General features: G+C 39.1%; 3 protein-coding genes and 1 long non-coding RNA gene across 5 annotated transcripts; 2 read left to right on the plus strand and 2 right to left on the minus strand.

The window, feature by feature from the left end:
- The first annotated feature begins 536 nt into the window (after positions 1-536).
- Positions 537-7353, plus strand: LOC131300156 (auxin transporter-like protein 4). Of its 2 annotated transcripts, none has more exons than XM_058325867.1 (9): positions 537-1545; positions 1743-1939; positions 2050-2235; positions 2713-2825; positions 2968-3151; positions 3272-3369; positions 4002-4209; positions 4828-5085; positions 6926-7353. In XM_058325867.1, exons 2-9 carry the CDS (start codon positions 1766-1768, stop codon positions 7127-7129), a joined length of 1425 nt encoding a protein of 474 aa, XP_058181850.1. In that variant the 5' UTR covers positions 537-1545; positions 1743-1765; the 3' UTR covers positions 7130-7353. The 2 variants fall into 2 exon arrangements, with proteins under 2 accessions (XP_058181850.1, XP_058181851.1); XM_058325868.1 differs by lacking the exon at positions 537-1545 and adding an exon at positions 1596-1675.
- An 873-nt stretch (positions 7354-8226) lies between these two features.
- On the plus strand, positions 8227-13397 carry LOC131300209 (uncharacterized). Its single transcript, XR_009190893.1, has 3 exons — positions 8227-8575; positions 12449-12514; positions 12600-13397. It is a non-coding gene; the product is annotated as an uncharacterized LOC131300209 (long non-coding RNA).
- Positions 8737-12419, minus strand: LOC131300130 (probable LRR receptor-like serine/threonine-protein kinase At3g47570). The gene is made up of 2 exons (XM_058325826.1): positions 9611-12419; positions 8737-9468 (listed from the first exon to the last, which is right to left on the minus strand). Exons 1-2 carry the CDS (start codon positions 12273-12275, stop codon positions 9032-9034), a joined length of 3102 nt encoding a protein of 1033 aa, XP_058181809.1. The 5' UTR covers positions 12276-12419; the 3' UTR covers positions 8737-9031.
- A 2062-nt stretch (positions 13398-15459) lies between the features above and the next one.
- On the minus strand, positions 15460-19092 carry LOC131300122 (probable LRR receptor-like serine/threonine-protein kinase At3g47570). Its single transcript, XM_058325816.1, has 2 exons — positions 16068-19092; positions 15460-15949 (listed from the first exon to the last, which is right to left on the minus strand). The coding sequence occupies exons 1-2, from the start codon at positions 18763-18765 to the stop codon at positions 15513-15515; spliced, it is 3135 nt and encodes a 1044-aa protein (XP_058181799.1). The 5' UTR covers positions 18766-19092; the 3' UTR covers positions 15460-15512.
- Positions 19093-25380: the final 6288 nt, after the last annotated feature.

Consider the following 25380-nt stretch of genomic DNA (forward strand, 5'->3'; position numbering starts at 1 on the left):
TTTGACAGAATTATTCTATCAAAAGACAATAATAAATTATAAGCTGATGTGAAGCCTATTGTGCCAAATTTAACATACAAAAATGATCATTATCTAAATAAGTAAAATTGACTTTTTGATCTGTCTTTATTCAATTTTTTCCTCATTTGCTAGTTTTGCATTAACCTTTTATGCATTATTGATTCTTCTCGACAAGAGGAATCAAAAAAGTAAAATTTTTTTTATCGAAACTTATTTAAAAAAAATAAAAATAAGTCTAATAGACAATTTTTTGTCTTTATTTTAAAAATTATGAGTTCCAATAGAAATTTTATACTTTTTTGATTTTTCTCACCGAGACGAATTAATAATTCACAGTGCAAAACTAACAAATGCAAATTCTTTTTGAATAAAGACAAAAATAAATCAACTTTAACTTTTATTTTTTATCCAAAACCACCTTAACCAATTGAGCTCCTATTTGGTGAGCAATAGCCAAATTATGGATTTGACAATGAATAAAACTGCACTATACCCTCAATGGAAAGCTCTGTTATGAAATTGCAATTCCCATCAGTCAGATGAACAGAGTTAATAATAGCACACCGAACGGGGCAGGAGCACATCTAATCCTCGCACGATGCTTGCGCTCTCACTTCTCTCTCGTGAACAGTAAATTGAGAGGTCTTTGAAAGACGATTCCATGCTCTTGCTTCTGTTTTCGTTTACTATCACGCTCGTGCATTGTGTGACTTTAGGTTCATACCTACTTATTCTTCTACTCCCAGAATTTACCCTGACTCTGTATTTAAAGCACCCATAGAAAGTAAAAACAGAGAGGAGAAAAAGGAAAGGGAAAACAATTTTTATTTTAATTTTTTTGAAAAGAAGGGAAAACAACTTTAAAAACAGAGTTCTGTGAAACAAGCTTGGATCTCCCAGGGAGAGAGAGAGAGAGAGAGAGAGAGAGAGAGAGATACTACTTGAGACTTGAGAGAAACAGAGGAGGATCAGAGAGAGAGAGAGAGAGAGCGCCTTTTTTCCCTGCAAAAGTAGGTGCTAGCATAAACTGATTGAGGAGGTCCTTTTCGAGAACTGATCCCATCTGCGAGAGAGGCTTTTCGGTCTGCATAGTGTCTGAAACAAGCAAACTTGCTCTTAGGGCACTTTTATGGCAAACCTTTGAAGCTTTCCGTTTTCCCATATAAAGCCTGTAGGTTCCTCGGTTTGTGAATTCCCATAATTTCCATTACTGTATCTCATTTACTCAACCAAACAGAAAACCTCATTAAGGCTTCTTCAAGAGAGAGAGAGAGAGAGAGAGAGAGAGAGAGATTATTGGTACGGGTTCTACTATTTCCCCACAAGAGTACTGAAGGTTTCTTTCTTGGTTTACTAAAACTCCCATTATTTCCATGGACAAAATAACATCTACAGCTGGAGAAAGATTTTGAGGGAGAGAGAGATTTTGCAATAATAATTGTACATTTATTATTGCTTGAGGTTAAATATGCATTAAACCCCTGCTTCTAGCCCTATTGCCAGTCAACTGTATCAAGAAAAAAGGTGAAAATCTTATCACTGATTCTTTCTTTAAAGAGCTTGTCAATTCATAAAGACACATTTTCAACACTTCACACCAGCACCCAAGAAAAAGAGGCCCATCAAAAGTTCTAATTAACTTTTCAAATTCTGGGTTTGTTTTCAATCTTGTTTTTGGTTTATGGGTTTGTTTTTTTAATTTCCTTTTGAGTTGTTTCCAGATATCTGGAGAAGTGAAGAAGCAATGGTGCCCCAGAAACAAGGTGAATCTGCAATAGTCTCGTTGGGAGCGAATGAGACTGAACCAGATGAGCAGAGAGGAGAAGAAAGGGTAGATCAGTCAATGTCTAGCTTCAAAAGCATTCTTTGGCATGGTGGGTCTGTTTATGATGCCTGGTTCAGCTGTGCATCAAACCAGGTAATTCCCATTATGCCCCCACTAAGTACACCCTTGAATTGATGAGTAATCTGGGAATGAACATAGCATAATTTGTTGGTTTTTTTTTTCTTTCTTTCAAATTCTTACAGGTAGCACAAGTTCTGCTCACATTGCCCTACTCCTTCTCCCAACTGGGTATGCTCTCAGGGGTCCTTTTCCAAGTTTTCTATGGCCTCATGGGAAGCTGGACTGCTTATCTCATCAGTGTTCTTTACGTCGAGTACCGTACCCGAAAGGAGAGAGAGAATTTCAGCTTCAAAAACCATGTCATACAGGTTCCAACCCCTCTCTATCTATATGTGTATGCATATGTGTAGACACAAGTGAATTGTTGTGAGTGGTGTCTGGAATTGGATCCGGATTACGATGACATGCAGTTTTGCGACCAGGGAGCCGAGCTGAGCTTTAGTGTGTTCGAGCTTGGCTCCTTTAAAATTCGGTGAGCTCGCCTCGGGCTCGAGCTCAGTTAGTATTTGAGAACTCGAGATTGGTGTGAGTACTACTGTACCAGACAAGTCTTTGTATATGGGCCGAGCTTATCCACACGAGTTGCTTGAACTCGGCTCGTTTACTAAACAAGCCAAAACTTATGCTCGCGAAAAATTATGTTCGAGCTTGGCTCCTATACTAAACGAACCGAGTCTTGAGCTGCTCAAAAACAGCTTGTGTGGAACCCCGTGAACAGATTATGCTCGGCTCGGCTTTGAATCGAACCCCATTAACAGATTATGAACATGAGTGTATCTATGCAGTGGTTTGAAGTTCTAGATGGGTTGTTGGGTCCATACTGGAAAGCCGTGGGATTAGCCTTCAACTGCACTTTCCTTCTCTTCGGGTCTGTCATACAGCTCATTGCTTGTGCAAGGTTAGGCTTCTCTTAAATTTTTTCGCACACAGTACTTAGGTATTACCCTAGTTATTCAAATTGAATGGAAATTAGTCGTTGGATACTGTTTAATCGATCTTGTTTCTGGATTCGGCGTTGTTCTTTTCGCGTTTGATTACAGTAACATATACTACATAAATGACAAACTGGACAAGAGGACATGGACGTACATATTCGGGGCTTGCTGCGCTACAACCGTGTTCATACCTTCGTTTCACAACTACAGGATTTGGTCTTTCCTGGGTCTCGGCATGACCACCTACACTGCCTGGTACCTAACCATCGCATCCTTCATTCACGGTCAGGTAACCTAAACCGATTGCCCCGATCCTTCGAATATTCCTTCACCGGCGGCATCACACGACAACAACAGTAGTTCTGCTTGTCTGTTTTTTTGTTATCATTTCTCTGTTTCGTTTTCGTAGGTCGAAGGAGTGACTCATTCCGGGCCAACGAAACTGGTGCTCTATTTCACAGGGGCCACCAATATACTCTACACTTTCGGCGGGCATGCCGTCACTGTGTAAGTGATTCTTGATTTTTACATTAAAAGTTACTGCTAGCTTTTTCCTCCAATTTGTCTACTCACACTTCTGCAAATAGGGAAACCTGCAAGTACAATATTCCTTCCTCTTTCTTTGTTCTTTATCATTTCTTTGCTTCTTTATTCGGAGGTCGAGAGACTAAATTTAAGTTGACTTTTTGATTTACAAGGCCAAATGATGTAAAAATAATCTTTGGGCAACCAGAAGTCTTTGTTTCCAAAAGTGACTTTTTGACTGCCGAGCGGATACAGCAAAAGGAAGTTTCCGATAATTACGATCAGTTGAGATTGTACGAAGTTGTTCCCCTTGTGCTGAACCACTAAAGTGGAAATACTGCTTTTGCATCTTTGATACTGTCAAACAAGAACGTCCCTAGCAGACCTTTGAAAAAAGGCCGTCACGTATCGTATTGGCCATAATGTAATGGGATTTCCGTACGATATCGCCCGATATATGGCCGTATCACCGATACCGATATATTTCTTGGTACTGCAATTTAAAACTCTCTGGTCCTTACTAAACTTCTGAGGCGAATATTGCTCAATGAGGGGTGAATTTTCGAAGTTAAAGTTTGTTACGAGGAATGATGAGGGGACTTTAATGTGTGCAGGGAAATCATGCATGCAATGTGGAAGCCCCAGAAATTCAAGTACATATATCTGTTTGCCACATTCTACGTATTCACCTTGACGATTCCGTCGGCTTCCGCGGTGTATTGGGCATTTGGTGACCAGCTCCTCAACCATTCCAATGCTTTTTCTCTCCTTCCACGGACCGGCTTCCGCGATGCCGCCGTCATCCTAATGCTTATTCACCAGGTCCTCCCTTTATCCCGCATCAACGAACTTTACTACTTGCGTTTTGGGTGTGGTTGGAACTTGCGAAAGAAACAGAAACCAAATTCAAAATTTGAATTTTTCTTTGTTTGTTTGGTTTCCTAGTGTGGGAGATAAAAGAAAGAAATCCAAAAGTGATTTTCCTCCTCCACTTTCTTAGGTTTGTTTGGAACCTAGTGAAAGAAAGAGAAAAGAATGGGAAAGTATTATCCATTGTTGAGTATACTTCCTTTCTTTTTCTTCTCTCTGTTCTTTCCCCATTTTCTTTGTTAAGTTAAATTGGTTTTTTTTTTCCCTCCCTTTTGTTTACGTGTCTTAAACCAAACAAAAGAAAATTAGTTTCCTCTTCAAATTTCCTTTCTTTTTTTTTGCCAAACCGAACGATTCTGCTCGTCGATTCATCTTTTATGAATCAAACAAGAGAAACGTACTGTCATTCTCAAAACTTCCCTTATTTTTTCCTTTACGAAACACCAAGAGAAAAATAACCACATTCTTTAATTTTTCCTTTTCACAAGTTTCAAACAAAGCCGTAACAGCTTAACCTATAAAATCGGTGAATTCCCACGACCAACCAATTTGGAGCTTTGTATTTTACAGTTTATTACATTTGGATTTGCTTGCACACCACTCTACTTTGTGTGGGAGAAAGTGGTTGGGGTACATGACACAAAGAGCATATGTTTAAGGGCACTCGTACGGCTACCGGTGGTGATACCAATATGGTTCCTGGCCATCATTTTCCCCTTCTTTGGGCCTATTAACTCTGCCGTGGGGGCACTTCTAGTCAGCTTCACCGTCTACATCATCCCCGCTCTCGCTCATATGCTCACTTACAGAACGGCCTCGGCTAGACGGGTAACTGTTTCCATTCTTTCCCCACCTCTCATCTTCATTTTCGTACCTACTCCTCTGCTGGCATTGTACGATCACCCCTCCGTTTCAATAATTTTTGCTCTCTGTTCTAAAGGCTAAACATAACCCATGAGAAGTTTTGTGGTGATTATGATTGATATTTCAGACCCTGCAGAGCTAACATGAGTTTGTAGTCTCTGTTGTTCAATCATGTTTGACCTATTGTAAGTTGTGAGAAAACAGATCTGATGTGCTTTGGTCGGATACAACGAGAACCAGTAGATGCAATCATAAGGACGGACAATAAGATTCGTGTTAACAAAAAATGATGTTGAGAAAACCTAAATTGACATGATACATGGTCGAAAATGATACGGCGTCGTTAAATTTGACCGCGCGTATAAAACACGTGATGGAATGCGGAGTGACAAGAAAAGATTACCCAAGTGAATGGTAAGCAAGGCTCGGTTTGGTTTGTAAATTTCGGAAGCCATTGTTCTTACAAGTATTGCTTCATTTATCAAAAGGGTCGTTCTAATTTCCAAATGCACATCCAAAACCATGAGGAATGGTACTTTTAGTAAAATAAGAAAGCCATATAATTGAGAGATGATGGATAGATAAGGTTTGTGTAGCTTTTTGTATTTAACTCCGTGTCTGGATTTTGTCTTGAGAATCATTGATCCAAGATTTCGTTCATACCTCGGCCCCTTCTGACTTTGATTCCTAGCTCCGCCACTGATCCAAAACCACAGGAAATGTTAATGTTGGTGAAAATAAGAAAGCTATATCATTGTGAGATGATGCATAGGCAAGGCTGGTGACTGGTGTAGCATAGCATTTAGTACAGTATCTAAGTTCAGAAGTAACTTTTCCTTCCTAGAGGATTTTAGTGGTTGGGATTTGAAAAGTTTAGAAGATAAGATGATTGATGAGTTTGGTGGCATCTCCTTGTCACTCAGTTGTTATACGCAGCCTGCTCATTGTACGAATCAGTAATCACAGTGAAATGATTGGTGTGGCCATCTGACCCACCAGAGTCTACCCTACTGAGTTCTCAGTTCTGGATTATTATTAGTCGCAGAAGTGCTACGGTCACTGCACCATTTCCACCCCTTCATGTGGGCCGCACTCTGGGCCCTGCAAAAAGTACAAAAAAAGAGCGGTGGAAATGGTGTGGTGATCCTAGACTTAATGTATTAGTCGTCTACATCTTGATTTGAAGTAGTAAACTTGACTGTTTGGGATCTTTTTTATTTTTTATTTTTATTTTCAAGTTTTCCTGTAGACAAATAGCAAAAAGTTGAGAAACCCCAGGTTACCATCTTTTTTTTTTGAAAAGTTGTCATCTTTGGTTTAGTTTTTCTTTTTCATTTAAGGATTTCATTTTGCGAGATAGCACAAAAGCTGTGTCCGAAAACATTTTAGGAAACACTTTGTCGAATAAGTTTTCTACATTTTTCGGAATGCCAAACGTGCCAAACTTTGTTGACAGAAAAAAAAAAAAAAAAAAAAAAAAATAATGCCAAACTTTGGTTGGCTAGTGAGAAGCACTTCGTAATCGATAACATCAGGTTGTTTTCTGCTTCCAATATGGAAAAACACAGAAAATTTCGCGAGAACAGTTTTCGGAGACAGTCGATCAAGAAAGTTTTGTGTATTTGGGAAAGTAGCAACGTTAAACAGAATGCTAAGATTGATACCAAACAGGGCCGACTTCAGTTGGTTAGGGAGTAATGCTCGAAATGTAACAGCTTCGATTCCCTTCAACCCGAATTTCATGTGTTCCTATTTTTTTTTTCCCCTCCAATCCTTGTAATCCTTTTCAACCTCTTTCATGCAGAATGCAGCAGAGAAACCGCCGTTCTTCCTCCCGAGCTGGACCGCAATGTACATGGTGAACGCATTTGTTGCGGTGTGGGTATTTGTCGTTGGATTCGGATTCGGAGGGTGGGCCAGCATGACGAACTTCATCAAACAAGTTGACACCTTCGGGCTCTTTGCCAAATGCTATCAGTGCAAACCACCAACGCCAGCACATCACTGAGTTTTGGGCTTAAACGCGCCATTGTAACGCACTCTCTCTTGTATGGTAGGTCTCGGGAGGCACGTATATCATTGCCTCCCCTTGTACGTGGTGTGCTGTAATTTTTGTGTGTCGCCTATACGAATTCATAGATGTATCAAGCGGATGATGATGAACGTGATTATTCGTTAGAAAGTGATGTTGTGGATTCAATTTGCAGTAATATAGTTGAACATAAATTGTGTGTAGTTCATTTGCACTGTAATTCGAAGATATTCTAGAGAAAAAGGGAAAAAAGTAACGCCTTCGACGGGGATACTCCATAATAAAAATATACTCCCTCCGTCCCTTTTTAAGTGTCCTACTTCGTAACTCCAACTTATTAAAAAGACATTATCATTACACCTTTCACATCAATTTTTTTCTTCACTTTTTCTACTTACCCATCATCATTACACTTTTACTCCCTAACTTTTCAAAATAAAATCTACTTTTAGGGACAAAATAGACAATACACCAACTTTTACCCCCCTAACTTTACAAAATGGACATTTATTAAGGGAATACTGGACAAAAAAAGGGGACGGAGGGAGTATGATTTTTCCCCCTCCTTTTTCAAAGTTTCAATTATGGGATCCATGTATTTGTTAAGTGCAATACCCAAAAAAATATTTAACAATATAACTTTAAATAATCTCTTTGGATAAAAGTATTACTCAAACATCTTTTAATGTAATAGTAATAAGAACTAAGGGCAATATTATAAAAAATCAATCCATAAATTATTTTCTCATTCATCTCCCAAACAATACTCCGGTAGCAGAATGCATTTTGCTTGTATTTTTCGAACTCTCCTCTTAAATAAAAAATACATTTTGATTATAATCCAAAACGTCAAAAAAAAGGTAACCAAAACTCGTGTCATTTTTCATCGCTTATATCTTTCAATCTATAATATTTTTCATGAGTTTGAAAATTTTGTATAATAGAACTAATCAAGAACTATCAAACAAGATCCATATTATATATATTTTGAAATCCATATTGAAAGATATAAGTAATTGAAATTGGCACAGATATCAAAAATTGACATCCAATTTGGGACGGAGGGAGTATGTACATAGTTGTAAGTCTACACTGTGTTTTTCCTTTCAAAAATGTCCCCTTGATTTCCTCTAGTATGATTTCACCGTGGCAGAGGCGCGACAAGAAGATTGCCAAAAAAGGAAGCGATTCAAACACTTCTTCTGAAATGTGAGTTCTTTAAACTGCAGACCTTGTTGGATTTCTGCTTTGATGAATTTAGGGTTTAAGTTCGTCCGAGACAAAAATTCTGAAAAAATTCCGATTCTTTCGTTTTGAGCATCATTTTGAGTTTCAACCAGGTTCTTCTAATAGCATGCGCGAGTCAACGATCTCCATCACTCTCTCTGGCAATGCTAACATACAGAATTAATGAAAGGTTTTGTCCAATTGTAAACGATTCGTCTGTCGGTCTTTTTTTTTTTTTTTTTTTTTTTCATGTCTAGCATTTCAATAGCAAAATCCCCTAGCTGTTAATTCGAATTTGGATATTTGTTGGTGATCTCTCTCGTTCATGCCCCAGCATATGAGTGCTAGAAAAATTCGAAACCAATAAAGTTCCTAAATGTTACATTTCCTACCAAACCAATAAAGTTCCTCATGATTTGATATGTTTTACATACATATGATATTAAATTCACACAACTATGAGTACTTGAAGACCCAAAATTACATACAGGACAGCACTTTCACCTTCTTCTTCTTTTATTCTTCCCAACTTACATACGATAAACAAACCAGCCTGCACATTTGGGTTTTGGCCTTTCTAACTAAATGATTGCACTTCGATGTTCGAAGCATCTTCCGCATTGTCAATTCCTCCCGGGGTACTCTTAGTAGCTATTCTTGAGAAGTTCCTTCACCACTGAGTCGCATCCTCAGTTGTCTTCCGGCATGGATATCTACTCCAACTAATACTTCCTTTATTGTCGTTAATCCTATGATCACGTCCTTGACGTTCATCCTCTGGCCAGGGGATTCTGCAGAACATGCAATCCCAATCCTCACAAGGGAAATTAAGCTTTCTCTTATTTTGGCTTGTCTAACTTTTTCGTTTTGAGCATCGTTTTCAACTTTAGTAGGTTCTTCTAGTTGCATGTGCAGATCCACAATCTCCATCACTCTCTCTGGCAGTGCCAACATACAAAATTCACGAAGGCTTTGTCCATTTGCAAAGAATTCATGTGTTGGTCTTTTTCCTGTCAGCATTTCCAATAAAAGAATCCCGTAGCTGTAAACATCTCCTTCTTTCGATGTCCTCCCTCCCATTCCATATTCTGTAAATTAAATAGGGAAGGAAACAAAAACAAACAGCAAGGAAACGAAAGTCAGACTAATTTGAAGAAATGTAGGCTACTAGATACAAATCTCAGAATGGAAAAAAATGAGAAAGAAAAGTAAAATTAGTGACCTTCTTACCTGGGGCAACATATCCTATAGAGCCTTTGATTGCAAGTGAATTTGTCTGTCCACCATCATTTTTACTGCTATTTATGGTGAGAAACTTTGCCAGCCCAAAGTCCCCCACATGGGCAATCATGTCTTCATCAATGAGAACATTGCTTGGCTTTAGATCACAGTGAACAATTGGAGTTTCACAATGGTGATGAAGGTATTCTAAGGCACATGCAACATCAATTGCTATGTTTAGCCTTTGGGAAAGACTTAAGTTCCATTCTTGGTGTGGTGTATCTTTCCCTGGATGCAACCACAACTCTAAACTTCCGTTGGGCATGTACTCAAAAACTAGTGCTTTAAAATCATCACCTGCATGGTTTACACTTGAACACACTGTTATAATCTTAAGAAGATTTTTATGCCTTGTGTTCCTTAGAGCTTCACATTCAGCCATGAAGCTCTTGGAAGCTCCTCTTTGTTCAAGATTGAGCACCTTGACTGCAATCAGTTTTTTGCCTTCATGGTGAATTCCTTTGTACACGGTGCCAAAACTTCCAGCTCCAATTAAGTTTGATGAAGAGAATCCACCAGTAGCTTTAACAAGCTGATCGTATGAAACCCTCAAGTAATCGTCTCCGATGAATGGTTGGGCGAGAGATTTGTTTTTTTGTTTTCTTTTCCTAAGAAGGACAACAAAAAATAGCACCAGTGAAAGACACAGGATCACGCAAGCAAATGGAACAATAATTTTAAAGACAAAGCGATTCCCCTTCTTCTTGGACATTGGGCAAGCAGGTAATCGCATTTCTGCAATGCCTCCACAAAGCCCTTTGTTCCCAACAAGTGAAATTGTACTCAAGTTTCCAAAGACACCTTGCGAGGGCACCTCACCAGCCAAGTTGTTAAAGGACAAGTTCAGATTCTTTAAAACAACGAGGGCAGCTAGATCTTCTGGAATTTGGCCGGACAAGTTATTGCGTGAAAGATCCAGACTTTCAATTCCTTTCAAGGAGCTAAAAGAGGGAGGAATACTACCCTGAAACGTGTTGCCCTCTAGAAAAAGGGCTTCCAATTTCAAGCAACTTCCCAGAGTACTAGGAATATGTCCAGACAACTTGTTCTCCGAAACATCTAGTTCTTGGAGATTGTTCAATTTCCCGATTTCGAGTGGCAGGACACCAATAAAAGCGTTATGAGCCAAGTTCATGAAGGTTAAAGTGGAGAAAAGGCCTACTGTTTTGGGTATGGGACCAGTTAAGAAATTATTTGAGAGATCCAAGGTTTGCAAGCCCAGGATGTTTTCAATACTTGAAGGAATGGTTCCATTGAAGTTGTTCCCCTCAAGGTCTAGCCCAAATATTCGAGTGAGATTTCCAATGCTTTCTGGGATCGGACCGGACAATTTGTTTTTATGGAAACTTACTAATTCGAGGTTTCTAAGCTTCCCTATTTCAAAGGGAATGACACCCGAAAAAAGGTTTTCTTCCAAACCAAGTGCAGCTAAGTTGACTAAAGTAGAAATTCCCGCGGGTATGTTTCCAACAAGCTGGTTCCGTCCTGCTACTAACAAATTGAGGTGACTTGAGAGATTGGCTATGGAAGTGGGTAAAACACCACCAAAACCATTTCCAGCGAAAGCCAATTTTTGTAGCTTGCTGCAGTTAGTTAACGAATCGATGAACCTCAAGTCCCTAGCATCCGCGGAGCCTAAATTGTTATCACCCAGATTTAACCACACTAGATCCTTCATTTTTCTCCCTAGGTCAAAGAGAACGGGCCTGGAAAGGTTATTTTGCGATAGATCAAGGTATTCCAACCTGGATGCATTAGAAAGAGAAACTGGAATGGGTCCCCAAAATTGGTTTTCCGCAACGCTTATACTTTGGAGGTTGGGGAGAGTGAGGCCAATATCATGGGGTAAACTGCCGGTAAGTTGGTTAGCTGGAATGATTAGCTGCGTGAGAGTTGAGATATTATAAAGTGGGGGAGGGACAGTACCTGACAATTTATTCAATCCAATGCCGAATACCTGAAGGTTGGGAAGCCGACCGATGGAATATGGAATAGTTCCTGTGATACTATTACGCCCCAATCTTATTGTTCGGAGGAGAGAGAGGTTACCGAGAGATGGTGGAATCCCTCCGATGAGATTGTTGGTGTAAAGCCCAATAAAAGTGAGATTGGAGAAAGAAACAAATGATGCCGGCAATTTTCCAACCAGTTCATTAAACGATAAATCAACAACACGGAGGGAATTTGACAAATTGGCCGGAATTTCCCCTTGAATGAAATTACCACTGAGATTTAGATGCTGCAGCCGGAACAAACGGCTGAGGTCTCGGGGAATTTTGCCGTTAAATTTGTTGTCTTGGAGGTTAATGGATCTCAGGAAGGAGAGGTTTCCAAGGAAAGGTGATATGATCCCACTCAGGCTTTTTCCCCTCAAGTCCAGAACCACTACTCTCTGATGCTGGCGACTACACGTTACTCCATCCCATTCGCAGAGATGGAGTGAATTGTTCCAGGAACTTAAGGAGCCAAGCGGATCCTTGGTTATAAGGTCCTTGAAGGAAAGCAATGCTTGCTGATCCGTTTCGGCGCTTAATCTGCCAGCTACTTTTGTAGCTACGCTGAAAATTAACACCAAGCTGAGTAGCTTGATCTTGTGAATTAACAGAGATGACATGACTTCAAGGGATGCCGATACTGCAATTTTTTTAGTCTAAAAAGTTAGAACCAGCTAGCATATGTAGGAAATTTGGGTCTTCTGCTGATGACTTTTCTTGCCTTTCTCTAAGAGACTAAGTAGGTGTTGGTGCAGGTGAAAAGGGTTGCTTCGTCATCTTTTTTAGGTACAAGTCAAAAATGAATGACAAGAGAATGGCTGGCTAGTGGAGAGGGGCCAAAGGTCAAGAAAAAACAGAGGTAACAAACACTTTTTTGATATACATATACCATGATTAGGAGCGCACTACATTGACATTAAGATATTGTTAACCCTTGTTCTTAGCAAATATAGGTTCACGAGAAATGTGGACTCCGCGACCTACTTTCTTTTTTTATAACTCAGGATGTCCGGAACAGTTTGCGCGCACCTCGACTAATGCCTGGAGGACCAATCCCAAAGGCCATTAGTGGAGGGTCCGATTAGAGATGGAGCAAATTGCCATATGGACTGGCTTCATAAGAGTTGATATTATTTTGGAGGTTTGAACTTGAGACCTACGAGGAAGGAGCCAGTCTCATGATTCAGATCAGACAATCAAACTATGCGAGGAGCCAGCTCCTACAGATCTGACAATCAAGCTACGCGGGAAGCCAGCTCCTATCATCAGTCTTGCAGTTCTATGTCACACTGTATTTTCCAGGAGAGGACTCCTCTTTCTCAATTCACATTGATGGCCAAAGACTTGGACCTTCCATTCTCCTGGAAAATGCAGATTGTGAAGGGCCATGCCCTACAGCGGTTTTGTCAACGAACGCGTCTGGGGCTGGATCAACTAACCTAACACTTAAGGAGGCCTTGCCATAGGTGGTTGCACTTGCTTTAGTGTTATTGACGAAGGCTAGTCTAGGTTTGGTAATACCCAAAACTGTGAGAAACCTGCATTTTCCTGCTTGATAGGCATTATAATGCTCACATATGTTTTTAGTGAGTTGGAAATATACATTATTCCCGAATAAATCACATAGATATATTCCCATTTACCTTTCCGAAATTACTACTAGTTTCATCTTTTACTGCATTTGACCCAGAAAAATTCTTGAGTCCAGATGTAAAGATAATTTCGTTACCTCTTTGACTCTTCCATTGGGGGTTTGGAATCACAGCTCGTGATTTTTGAGGTTAGATTGAATGATTCAACTATCCAAGCATGAGATATATGCCCAGATGGGCCTGTCTTTTGAAAATTAGTCACTTGTGGGACCTGGTCTTCACTGATCCATCCAATAAAAAAATTGAACCAGGACAAAAAAAAGAAGAAGAAGTCATTTGGCCAAAATAGGCCGAAATCAAGTTGTTTCCAAAAGACTCTGACAGTACAGTTGGGGTGGGATTAGTCTTGGTGGATGTGACTTGAAAGGGAAAAAAAAGACAAAAAGAATTTTAGAGGGTTGAGTGTTAATTTGGTGGCCAACCATTTTGTTTTGTAGACTTTCCTATGGCGATAAAGTCATAGGTTGTATTCACGGTGGAAAGCTCTATTAACTCGCCCTTTTTTTTCGGATTCCTTTTATAGAGCGCAAACTTCATATTTTATACAGACAAGAGAATTACAAGAGTGTTGCACTTTTACGGGGCGATGAGTACCCGAGCTACAATCATTACGAAATACTGGCTAAACAGCTTGATGAAAAACCTATATACAACAACGAAATCATTCCTCTCCACAGCCGCTTGTTTGTCCAAACATCGCTGCCTAGTTAGCTTTGTAGTAACAGAAAAAGGTTCAAACTAGAGAGACTATGATTTAGAAATCGAAAACAAAAACTAGAGAACCTATACACCAGAGGGAGGTTCTACTGAAGAAGTCTTTCTACCTATACGAAAACTAGAGAACCTATTAACAGATCAAACAATTTTGGCGGTTCAATTAGATTTTCGCTGAGCCCTAATTTAAGCATTGGCATCGTCCTCTAAATTTTCAGTTCCTGAAAAATTCGAGTGGACTGAAGTACGAAACTCTACTTTGGTAAAGAGATCTTGGAGTTGGGACACAATACAACTACCAAAATGTCCAAAACAACGATACAAGCTACTCGACGTTATTGGTACATCCCAACAGAGCATTAAGTGGCACTTAAAATACAAAAGCCAAAGGATAGGAAAACTCTTGTAGAATCATTAGCCTTGCCTTTAGAGTAAAACCAGGGTCAGTTATAAACAAAAGTCATTATAAACAGTGGAGAATGGCAGACTCGTCCTTTCTCTCCTCATTCAAGAACATATGAACATGTAATTTTCATACACTTGTAAACATCATTCAAAGAAACTTGAAGAATAGAACTCAAAGAAAGAAGTCAGAGGAATCATAAGCATGATTCACTGCAAGGCCTAAACCATGACAAGATCGAATACAGAAAGGGAACGTGGGTCTAGTAAATTTTGTAACTTGCAAAAGATGGTGCAAAAATGACCAAAACAAAAAAGAGCATAGTATAATATAAACACGACTTTCTGTTGATTATGAGTCAACACGGAACATATCGAATAACTCTGACATTCTACTTTAGTAAAATGGAAATGATTGGGACAATTGTTTTGTATTTATAATGCGAGTGAAAATTCTGATAACAAGTAAACATATACTATATAAAAGAGACAACCACGACCTAGACGGTTAGACCAAGAAAAAACCTTTACAACTCGTTCGAGATTGAACTGGTGAAAATATCTTTCGAGCCAGATAGCATGGTGTAGGCCAAGAGAATGTCAGTAGAAGTTGCAAGCATGCCAAAAGTGGAAAATAACTAAACTGTCAGGAAAACATATTCTATTTGCATAAGCCTAAATGAGACAATCTCAATCCCATAACCAGCATTTGAACTACAAGCATACAATCAGTTGAAGTTAGTAACCAATTTTTTCGAAGCCCTAAGAATTTAGCAAGATAGACGTTTCTTCTAGAAAGCAGAGACCAAAACCATTTCCATCGAAAAAACACATCCATTCCCAAGTGAGAGCAATTCAAAAATGTTACTATTTGTTACCAAACCAATAAAGATGATGCTACTGGCACATTCTTAATGCCTTACAATTTGTGGGAACTTCCATGCGTATGGAATTAAATATGCAAAATTATGACTACTTGAAAACACCGGACTGCACATTTGGGTTTTGGCCTTTCTAACAAAGTGATTGTGCTTCAAACCTTCCAAACATCCTCCTCTGAGTCAATTTCTCCAGTGGCACTCTTAGTACCTATTCTCGAGACGTTCCTTCACCGGTGAGTCGCATCCTCATTTGTCTCCTGCCATGGATACCTACTCCAAGAAATACTTCCTTTATTGTCATTAATCTGATGATCACGTCCTTGATGTTCATCCTTTCGCCAGGTGATTCTGTAGAACATGCAATTCCAATCCTCACAAGCGAAACTGAGCATTCTCTTATTTTGGCTTGTCTAACTCTTTCGTTCTGAGCATCGTTTCCAGCTTTGGTAGGTTCATCTAATAGCATGCGTGAATCAACAATCTCCATCACTCTCTCTGGCAATGCCACCTTGCAAAATTCATGAAGGCTTTGTTTGATTGTAAACAATTCATCGGTCGGTCTTCTTCCTGTTAGCATTTCCAATAACAAAATCCCATAGCTATAAACATCTCCTTCTGTAGATTTCCTTCCTCCAATTCCATATTCTGCATTTAAACAGGTAAGGAAACATAAGTTCTACTAAGCTGAAGAAACGTAGTCTACTATATACAAATGTCTAATAGGGAAAAAGGAAAGAAGAAGAAAAATTAGTGATCGGCTTACCTGGCGCAACATATCCTATCGAACCTTTGATTGCAAGTGAATTTGATTGCCCACCATCACTATTACCACTATTGATGGTGATGAACTTGGCCAGCCCAAAATCTCCCACATGGGCAATCATGTCTTCATCAATGAGAACATTGCTTGGCTTTAGATCGCAGTGAACAATTGGAGTTTCACAACGGTGATGAAGGTATTCTAGGGCACATGCAACATCGATCGCTATATTTAACCTTTGGGAAAGGCTTAAGTTCCATTCTTGTTGTGGTGTATCTTCTCCTGGATGCAACCACTTCTCCAAACTTCCATTGGGCATGTACTCAAAAACCAGTGCTTTAAAATCATCACCTGCATGGTTTATACTTGAACACACTGTTATAATCTTTAGAAGATTTTTGTGCCTTGTTTTCCTCAAAGCTTCACATTCAGCCACGAAGCTCTTGGAAGCTCCTCTTTGTTCAAGATTGAGGACCTTGACTGCAATTGCTTTATCGCCTTCATGGAGAATTCCTTTGTACACGGTGCCAAAACTTCCAGCTCCAATTAAGTTTAATGAAGAGAATCCACCAGTGGCGTTAAGGAGCTGATCATATGAAACCTTCAAGAAATCATCTCCTATGACTGGTAGGGTGAGAGATTTGTTTTTTTGTTTTCTTTTCCTAAGAAAAACAACCAAAAGTAGCACCAGTGAAAGACAGGGGATTATGCAAGCAATTGGAACAATAATTTTGAAGCCAAGGTGATTCCCCTTCTTTATGGACTTTGGGCAAGCAGGTAACCGCATTTCTGCAATGCCTCCACAAAGCCCTTTATTTCCAACAAGTGAAATCATACTCAAGTTTCCAAAGACACCTTGCGAAGGCACCTCACCAGACAAGTTGTTAAATGACAAGTTCAGATTCTTTAAAAGAACAAGGGCAGCTAGATCTTCTGGAATTTGGCCGGACAAGTTATTGCGTGAAAGATCCAGAACTTCGATTCCTCTCAAGGAGCTTAAAGAGGGAGGAATAGTACCCTGAAATGTGTTACCCTCTAGAAAAAGGGCTTCCAATTTCAAGCAATTTTCCAGAGTACTAGGAATATGTCCAGACAACTTGTTCTCCGAAACATCTAGATCCTGGAGATTGTTCAATTTCCCGATTTCGAGTGGCAGGGCACCCATTAAAGAATTATGAGACAAGTTCATGAAGGTTAAAGTGGAGAAAAGGCCTACTGTTTTGGGTATGGGGCCAGTTAAGAAATTAAGTGAGAGATCCAAGGTTTGCAAGCCCAGGATGTTTTCAATACTTGAAGGAATGGTTCCGTTGATGTTGTTCCCCTCAAGGTCTAGCCCAAATATTCGAGTGAGATTTCCAATGCTTTCTGGGATCGGACCGGACAATTTGTTTTTATGGAAACTTACTAGTTCGAGGTTTCTAAGTTTCCCTATTTCAAAGGGAATGACACCTGAAAAAAGGTTTTCTTCCAAACCCAACGCATCTAAGTTGATGAAGTTGGAAATTGCCGCAGGTATGCTTCCAACGAGCTGGTTTCGTCCTGCTGCTAAGCTATTGAGGTGACTTGAGAGATTGACTATGGTTGTGGGTAAAACGCCACCAAAACCATTTTCATCGAAACCCAAACGTTGTAGCTTGCTACAGTTAGTTAACGAATCGATGAAGCTCAAGTCACTAGCATCCCCTGAACCTAAATTGTTTTCACCTAGACTAAGCTTCCGTAGATCCTTCATCTTTCTCCCTAGGTCAAAGGGAACAGGCCCGAAAAGGTTGCTTGTTGATAGATCAAGCTCTTCCATTCTCGATGCATTTGAAAAAGAAATTGGAAAGGGTCCTTGAAATTTGTTTGACCCAACGACTATCTTTTGCAGGTTGGGGAGTGTGAGGCCAATATCTTGGGGTAAACGGCCGGTAAGTTGATTATACACAATGATTAGTTGTGTGAGAGTTGAGATATTATAAAGTGGGGGAGGGACAATACCTGACAATTTATTCGCTCCAATGCCGAATGCCTTAAGGTTGCCAAGGTGGCCGATAGAATGTGGAATAGTTCCTGTCAAACTATTCATTCCCAAATCAACCTTTTGGAGGAGAGAGAGGTTACCGAGAGATGGTGGAATCTCTCCAATGAGGTAGTTGGAGAAAAGGCGAAGATCAATGAGCTTGGATAGAGAACCAAACGAGGCTGGAATTTTTCCAACTAGATCATTAAATTCTAAAAAAATTATACCGAGGGAGTTTGACAAATTGGTTGGAATTTCCCCTTGGAGAGAATTGCTACTGAAATTCAACAGTTGCAGCCTGAACAAGCGGCTGAGCTCCAGGGGGATTTTTCCTTTGAATCTATTTTCCTGGAGGTAAAGGGATCTGAGAAAAGAGAGGTTTCCCAAGAAAGGTGACATGGTTCCCCTCAGACTTTTCCCCCTCAAGTCCAGAACAACTACTCTCCGATGCTTGCGACTGCACGTTACTCCGTCCCATTTGCAGAGATCAAGAGAACTGTTCCAGGAACTTAACAAGCCAAACGGATCCTCGTCTATAAGTTCCTTGAATGAAAGCAATGCCGATCGATCCGTTTCGTTGCTCAATTTGCACGTTACTTGTGTAGCAGTGATGAGAAATAACGCCAAGCTGAGTAGCTTGATCATGTGAATTAACAGAGATGACGAGATCAATGTCATCAACTTTAGCATTCTAAACATTGAAGACGAAGAAGAATGTTGCTCCCTTAAAGGAGTGCCAATACTGCAATTTATAGTGCAATGATATTTAATTACAGTAGTCTACTCCTAAATTTAATAGGAAACGATTGGTAGATTGCAATAGAATCCTCTATCTCGGTGGATGTCGCTTGACTGGGAAAGAAAAGACAAAATCTGAATGAAGGGTTTGGAAAAACTCCAACCCTTGAAGAGGGCTGAGTGGTAGTTCTACGGCAATCACTGTGTTTTAGTAATATGTAGTATCATTGTGGATGACTCTCTTCACATTAATATGTTTCAGTAATGATTTCCCTCATTATCTTTTGTGCGCAGAACTATTCCCAGCTCTTCCCATTTGTCTATGCCCCAAGTCTTCCCAATTTACTAGGAAAATATTGGTAGATTGCAATAGAATGCTCTATCTCAGTGGGTGTGGCTTGACTGGAAAAAAAGGGCAAAATCTGAATGGAGGATTTGACAAAATATTGGTAGATTGCAATAGAATGCTCTATCTCGGTTTTGTAGACGTTTCTAGGGTGATATGATTATCATAGTAACATTTTGTATCATGGTGGAAGACTCTATTTCCTCTTCCTTGTTGGACTTCAAAGTTTGAGAAAAAGGCAAGGGAAATTAACTCCTCCTTCAGCTTTCCTTCCTTCTATCTTCTCTCTTGCACAATTATTCAATATTCTTTCTTTTTATTTTTTCTACAAATAAGAAGAATACACTTTCTTTAATTTCTCTTTTCCTTCTATTTAATTTTCTCCTCCATTCCACCTTTTCCAAATGAGCTGAATGGTTTTCTTGTACACAATCTCTAGCCGTAGTTAGTACAAATTTGTTCTAATTACAGGATTATCTTCATTTGCACTGAGGGTAAAATGGTCATGACATTTATGTATAAATGATTTTGGATCAAAGCCACTTCGGTTAGAAAGTATATTTAACAAGCTTTTTAATGGTTCTAACTACGTGCAAATCGGATTTCGAGAGTGTCTATGACATACCACTATACAAACCGTTGGAGGCACTAAGAGTAAAATACATTCTAAGTTTCATTGAGTGCTCAAATCCCTTTTTCTTAAGTATATCTTCATTGCTTTAGTGTTGCACAGAGTACATAGTGCATCCACACTTTATCGAAGCGTAGGAAAAATCATGTTATCATTGAAATTTGTTCAAAGCAAGACTTAAATATTTATGGAGCCAAATTTAGATGTTTTCAACCTCCGACACAATAAAAACTTGAAAATATTTCCAAACGAGAATAGCCAAAAAGATTGGTAGTCGTAGTGGTTGTGGTGTAGACCGAACTTTGGGTTTCAAAAGCCACGCTATGGGCGAATCCTGGTTTTGATGTAGTGTGTGAAGCCCTATGAACTCTATGGAGTTCTTACGGAATGAATGATTATCCTAGAACTAGAGAAGTGAGTGTCGAATAGAACATACAATGTGTAGAAGGGCTCAAAAATGTGTTTTAGCCTTAGAGGTTCCATCATCTTTGAATCGGTCTGCTTTCAACCAATTTTCCATAAATGAAGCTATATTATTTTCATTTTTCATTTCCATCGTCTTTTAGTACTTTGAAAGTCCTATTTGTCATCATAGAATTGGTCTTGATCCGATTTAGAATGAGGGGGATACGAGTGTTTCATGTAAATAATGTGTTTTTCGATTTATTGAGAGTAAAATGGTCTTGTCATTTGATGTACAAATGATTTTGGATCAAAACCACTTTGGTTAGAAAGTATATTAAAACAAGCTTTTTAATGGTTCTAACCATGAGCAAATCGGATTTCGGGAGTGTCCGTGACATGCCCGTGAAGTTTGGTTTGTTGAGCAAGGTATGCCCCAAGGGCGCACCGAATTGCGCCCGGGGAGCACGAAATTGCGCCCAAGGAGCATTAAAGCTGTACAAGAGGCCAAATTTTGCGAGCTTGTCCTAGACATTCCCAAACTCTGATTTACGCATGATTTGAACTGTTAAAATGCTTGTTGAATTTACTTTCTAACCCAATTGGTTTGCATTTAAAATAATTTATACATCAAAATAAGTGACCATTTTACCGTCAGTGGGTCAAAGAACAATTCATTTTCGTGAAAGGCTCACATCTCTCATTTTAAATCGGATATAAACCTATTTTCTATAGATAATTAGGGTTTTAAAATTACTAAAAAATGGTTGAATCCAACTATAAGAATATTTAGGTTTCATTCATAAAAAATGGATAAAAAAATATGCCACTATAAAAACCGTTGGAGGCACCAAGAGCAAAATATATTCTAAGTTTCATTGAGTGCTCAAATCCCTTTTTCTTATGTATATCTTCATTGCTTAAGTGTTCCACAGAGTACAAAGTGCATCCACACTTCATTGAAGCATAGGACAAATCGTGTCATTATTGAGATTCGTTCAAAGCAAGACTTAAATATTTATGTAGCCAAATTTAGATGTTTTCAACTATGACACAACAAAACTTGATAATATTTCCAAACGAGAATACCCAAAAAGATTGGTAGTCATAGTGGTCAAGTGGTTGTGGTGTACACGACCGACTTTGGCTTCAATAGCCTTGCCATGGGTGAATCCTAGTGATTTAATGTAATGTGGAAAGCCCTATGAACTCTATGGAGTTCTTGCGAAATGAACGAATAACCTAGAACTAGAAAAGTGTGTAACGCCCCGAATTTTGGGTACGTTAAAAAGACATTTTATTCATAAAATCAAATGGAGTCTGGCTCGTTATTACAACAAAACTCTCATGAGAGTACTTTTATTACATAAGGGAAGGGAACTAAGGTTCCTAACTACAGCTCCGCCTGCTCCTCCATCTGAGCCAGCTCTTCAGCTCCAAAGGCCTCCAAGGTGTACTGCTCACCTTGATCATCTACAAAGTCTGACACATTATACCAGCGTCGCCACCGATATAATATGTCAGGGCCACCAAAAAGACAACACCGTGAGCTACAAAAGCTCAGCAGAACAATCCCATACCCGCTAACCCATAACTTAAAAACAACAGGAAATAATAACACATCGATTTCCACATGATACATATATACGCAGCTAACAATGACACATCCACATTCGTTAATCAACTATCGTTGGTGTCCAAGATTTTTCGTGTTTCTCCTACGCGACTCATCGTATACCTTGTCAACATTTTCACTTACAAATCCATCTTTCAAAATCATTTGTTTAACACACCCAACCTCAGTTCTGCCGTTCCGAGTTCCCGAGTATCCTCACAATGGTTCCGCCGTCCCGGGTTCCTATTGGCACACAAAACTTGCATTGGCTCATCTCTGCGGATAACCAAGCCATATTACCAATGAGGCTACCACGTCCGGCCGCATTGGCAATCTTTACAATGGGCTACCAAGTCCGGCCACATTGTGGTTTTCACAATCCACGCAATGGGCTACCAAGTCCGGCCACATTACGAGTTTTTATACACACAACGGGCTATCAAGTCCGGCCACGTTGCGGTTTTCACAATCCACACGATGGGCTACCACGTCCGCCCACATCGCGGGTTTCCGTACACACAATGGGCTACCAAGTCCGGCCACATTGCGGTTTCAAAACACATCTCATCATTATCCACACCCTAGGTGTCATGTTTCTACTTTCTCGGTTCTCGTGTCTCGTTTATATGCAAAGACTCCGCGGTAGGACAAAGTAAGCATGAATCATTCATTGTAATCTAATAAGATCATCCATCTCTATAATATATCACAAGTAACACAATCGATTTATGTATGCAAACTCATACCCCTTGAAATACGAATACTTCGATTCACATGGTAACGTTTTAACTTTCAAAAAAAACGTTCTTTCTTAAAGATCAAACAACATATGTTTTACTTAGGATAAGTAAGTAAGTGAGTAAGGATAAACTTAGAGTTAGGGGTAAGAATAATCTACCTTGATCCGAAATTAGTCAGGGCCGAATAAGCTAGTTGGAAGGTTTTACGGGTGGTGAAACTCGCAAATCTGGACCGAACTTTGGATGGCAGTAACTCGGTCAGTATTTGGCCGAATATGATCGTTCTTGGGTCGAAGTTGAAGCTCTCGAAGTGCTCTACAACTTTCGTGAAGGAAGTTGATCCTAGAAACTACTTTAGGTAGGAGAAAAATGGTGATAAAGGAGAAGACAGTGTGCTGTCAGAAAATGGAAATCCGAGATTTTTACTGAACTTCGGATGCCAATATCTTTGTCATTTCTTCACCGATTGGGGTGGTTCTTGGGTCTAACTTGAAGGTCTCGAAGTGCTCTACAACTTTCCCGAAGGGAGTTGGTTCTAAAAACTACTCTAAGCAGGAGAAAAATGGAGATTTGTGAAGGGCAGTGGGCTGACTGGAAATGAAATTGGTTTCTAGAGAGAAGTGAGAGCAAATGAGTGAAGGTGTGAGTTGAATGGAAGGCATGAGGTGCTATTTATAGCCAAAACTTGGCTATTATCCAATGAATAAAATTCTCCCTAGCGATTATTGTCCAATGGACAAAGGAATATTGGTAATAATTTGATTTGAATAGTCATGTGAATCTATTGTCCAAGGGATAATATTTTCCCTAACATTTATCGTCCAATGGACAAGGAATAATGGTAATGATTTTGAAATGACTAGTCATGAAAATCTATTGTCCAAGGGATAATATTTTTTCTAACATTTATGGACCAATGGACAAAGAATAATGGTAATAATTTTGAAATGACTAGTCATGAAAATCTATTTTTCAAGGGATAATATTTTCCCTAATATTTATGGACCAAAGGGTAAAGGTGATGGTGATGTCAAGATTATTCTAGATAGAACAACACATAGATTTGGAAAAGCATACTGTCCTATAAGTAGGGGAAAGTACACTGGCACACGGGTTGGGATAAGTATAGTGAGACATATACTTCTAATTACCTCATGAACTAATGGGTAATAGTTTCCCTACTTTCTATTACCAAATGGATAAACAATCATGTCATACTATTCATGACATGACAAGTCAAAGGTATTATGATGTCATGGTTTTAACTAATGGTCACTAACTTCCCTAGGTTTTATTATCCATTGGATATGTAATCATGTCACACTATTCATGACATGACAAGTCTAAAGTACAATGATGGGTAGTCAAGTCATGCTATTATCCAATAGACAATAGTTTTTCTAGTTTCTATTATCCAATGGATATATACATGGGTTCAAAAGGTTTAACTAGGTTTCTAGGAAAGTTCATAAGGTCCACCAGGTTTAACTAGGGTTGGAAGGGGTTCATAAGGTTCAAAGATGGTCTAAAAGGTCCAATTAGGGTTAGGGTAAAGTAACTAGGTGAATCAGTGGTCCGGTTCCTCCAACTAATCGGTTGGAAACTAACTCTACTTGCCAAGTAGGATTTCTAGCCAAGAATTATAATTTAAAGATTTTATTTAACTTGTTAGGAAAATATATAAGCGCTTTTATAAGCATACTTGTTTTTAGAAAATGACTAGATTGCTCGGCGTAAAAGATATAATTTTATAAGTCTCAAATCTAATTATGACGGATTATTAAAGTTAAGAAGAAATTTTTAGTAGCAAATCCAAGTAATTAAAATAAAATTTAAATATTTAACGAAATTTTTATTTACCAAAAATCAGAGTTGTTACAAAGTGAGTGTCGAAGAGTACTTACAATCTGTAGACGGGCACAAAAATGTGTTTTAGCCTTAATTAGTGGTTCCAGTCATCTTTGAATCGGTCTGCTTTCAACCAATTTTTCATAAACTATATTTTCATTTTTAGTTTTAATCATCTTTTAGTATTTTGAAATCTCTATTTGTCGAGGTAGAATTGGTTTTGATACGATGTAGAATGAGGGGATATGAGTGTTTCATGTAAATAATGTAATTTTTGATTCACTGAGGGTAAAATGGTCATGTCATTTGATGTACAAATGATTTTGTATCAAAACACACTTCGGTTAGAAAGTATACTTAACAAGCTTTTTAGTGGTTCTAACCACGTGTAAATCGGAGTTCGGGAGTGTCCGGGACATGCCCACGAAGTTTGGTTTGTTGAACAACTTGGGGTATGCGCCCGGAGAGCATGAAATTGTGCCTGAGGTGCATTAAAGCTGCGCCTAGGGCGCACTGAATTGCGTCTAAGGCGCATTAAAGCTGTACAAGAGGTCAAACTTCGCATGCATGTCTTGGACACTCCCGAACCCCGATTTACGTGCGGTTTGAACCATAAAAAAGCTTGTTGAATTTAGTTTCTAACCCAAGAGGTTTAGAAGAAACACCTATTCATTTTCTTTTTGTTTTCCCTAAACCAACTAGTATTTCTATTAATTCGCTCTAATTTTCTTTTGTTTTGCCTCCACAAATTCAATATCCTAGCACAGCACAAAGGAGAAACACGTCCAATTTTGAACTAGATATGGAAAGTGTTTCTACATGTTATTTCCTTTTTATTTGCGCAATTGGGTCCATTTAGTGGCCTGACTGTAGGGTTGTTAAAAAAAAAAAAACCCTCCTCTTTATTTGATTAATCCAAACACCACTAAATAAGTGAAGCATTCATTACTTTTTGGAGCATTACATAAACATAAGCATGCGGGAAAGACTACAA

This window comes from Rhododendron vialii, chromosome 9a (assembly GCF_030253575.1).
Source record: "Rhododendron vialii isolate Sample 1 chromosome 9a, ASM3025357v1".
NCBI lineage: Eukaryota > Viridiplantae > Streptophyta > Magnoliopsida > Ericales > Ericaceae > Rhododendron > Rhododendron vialii.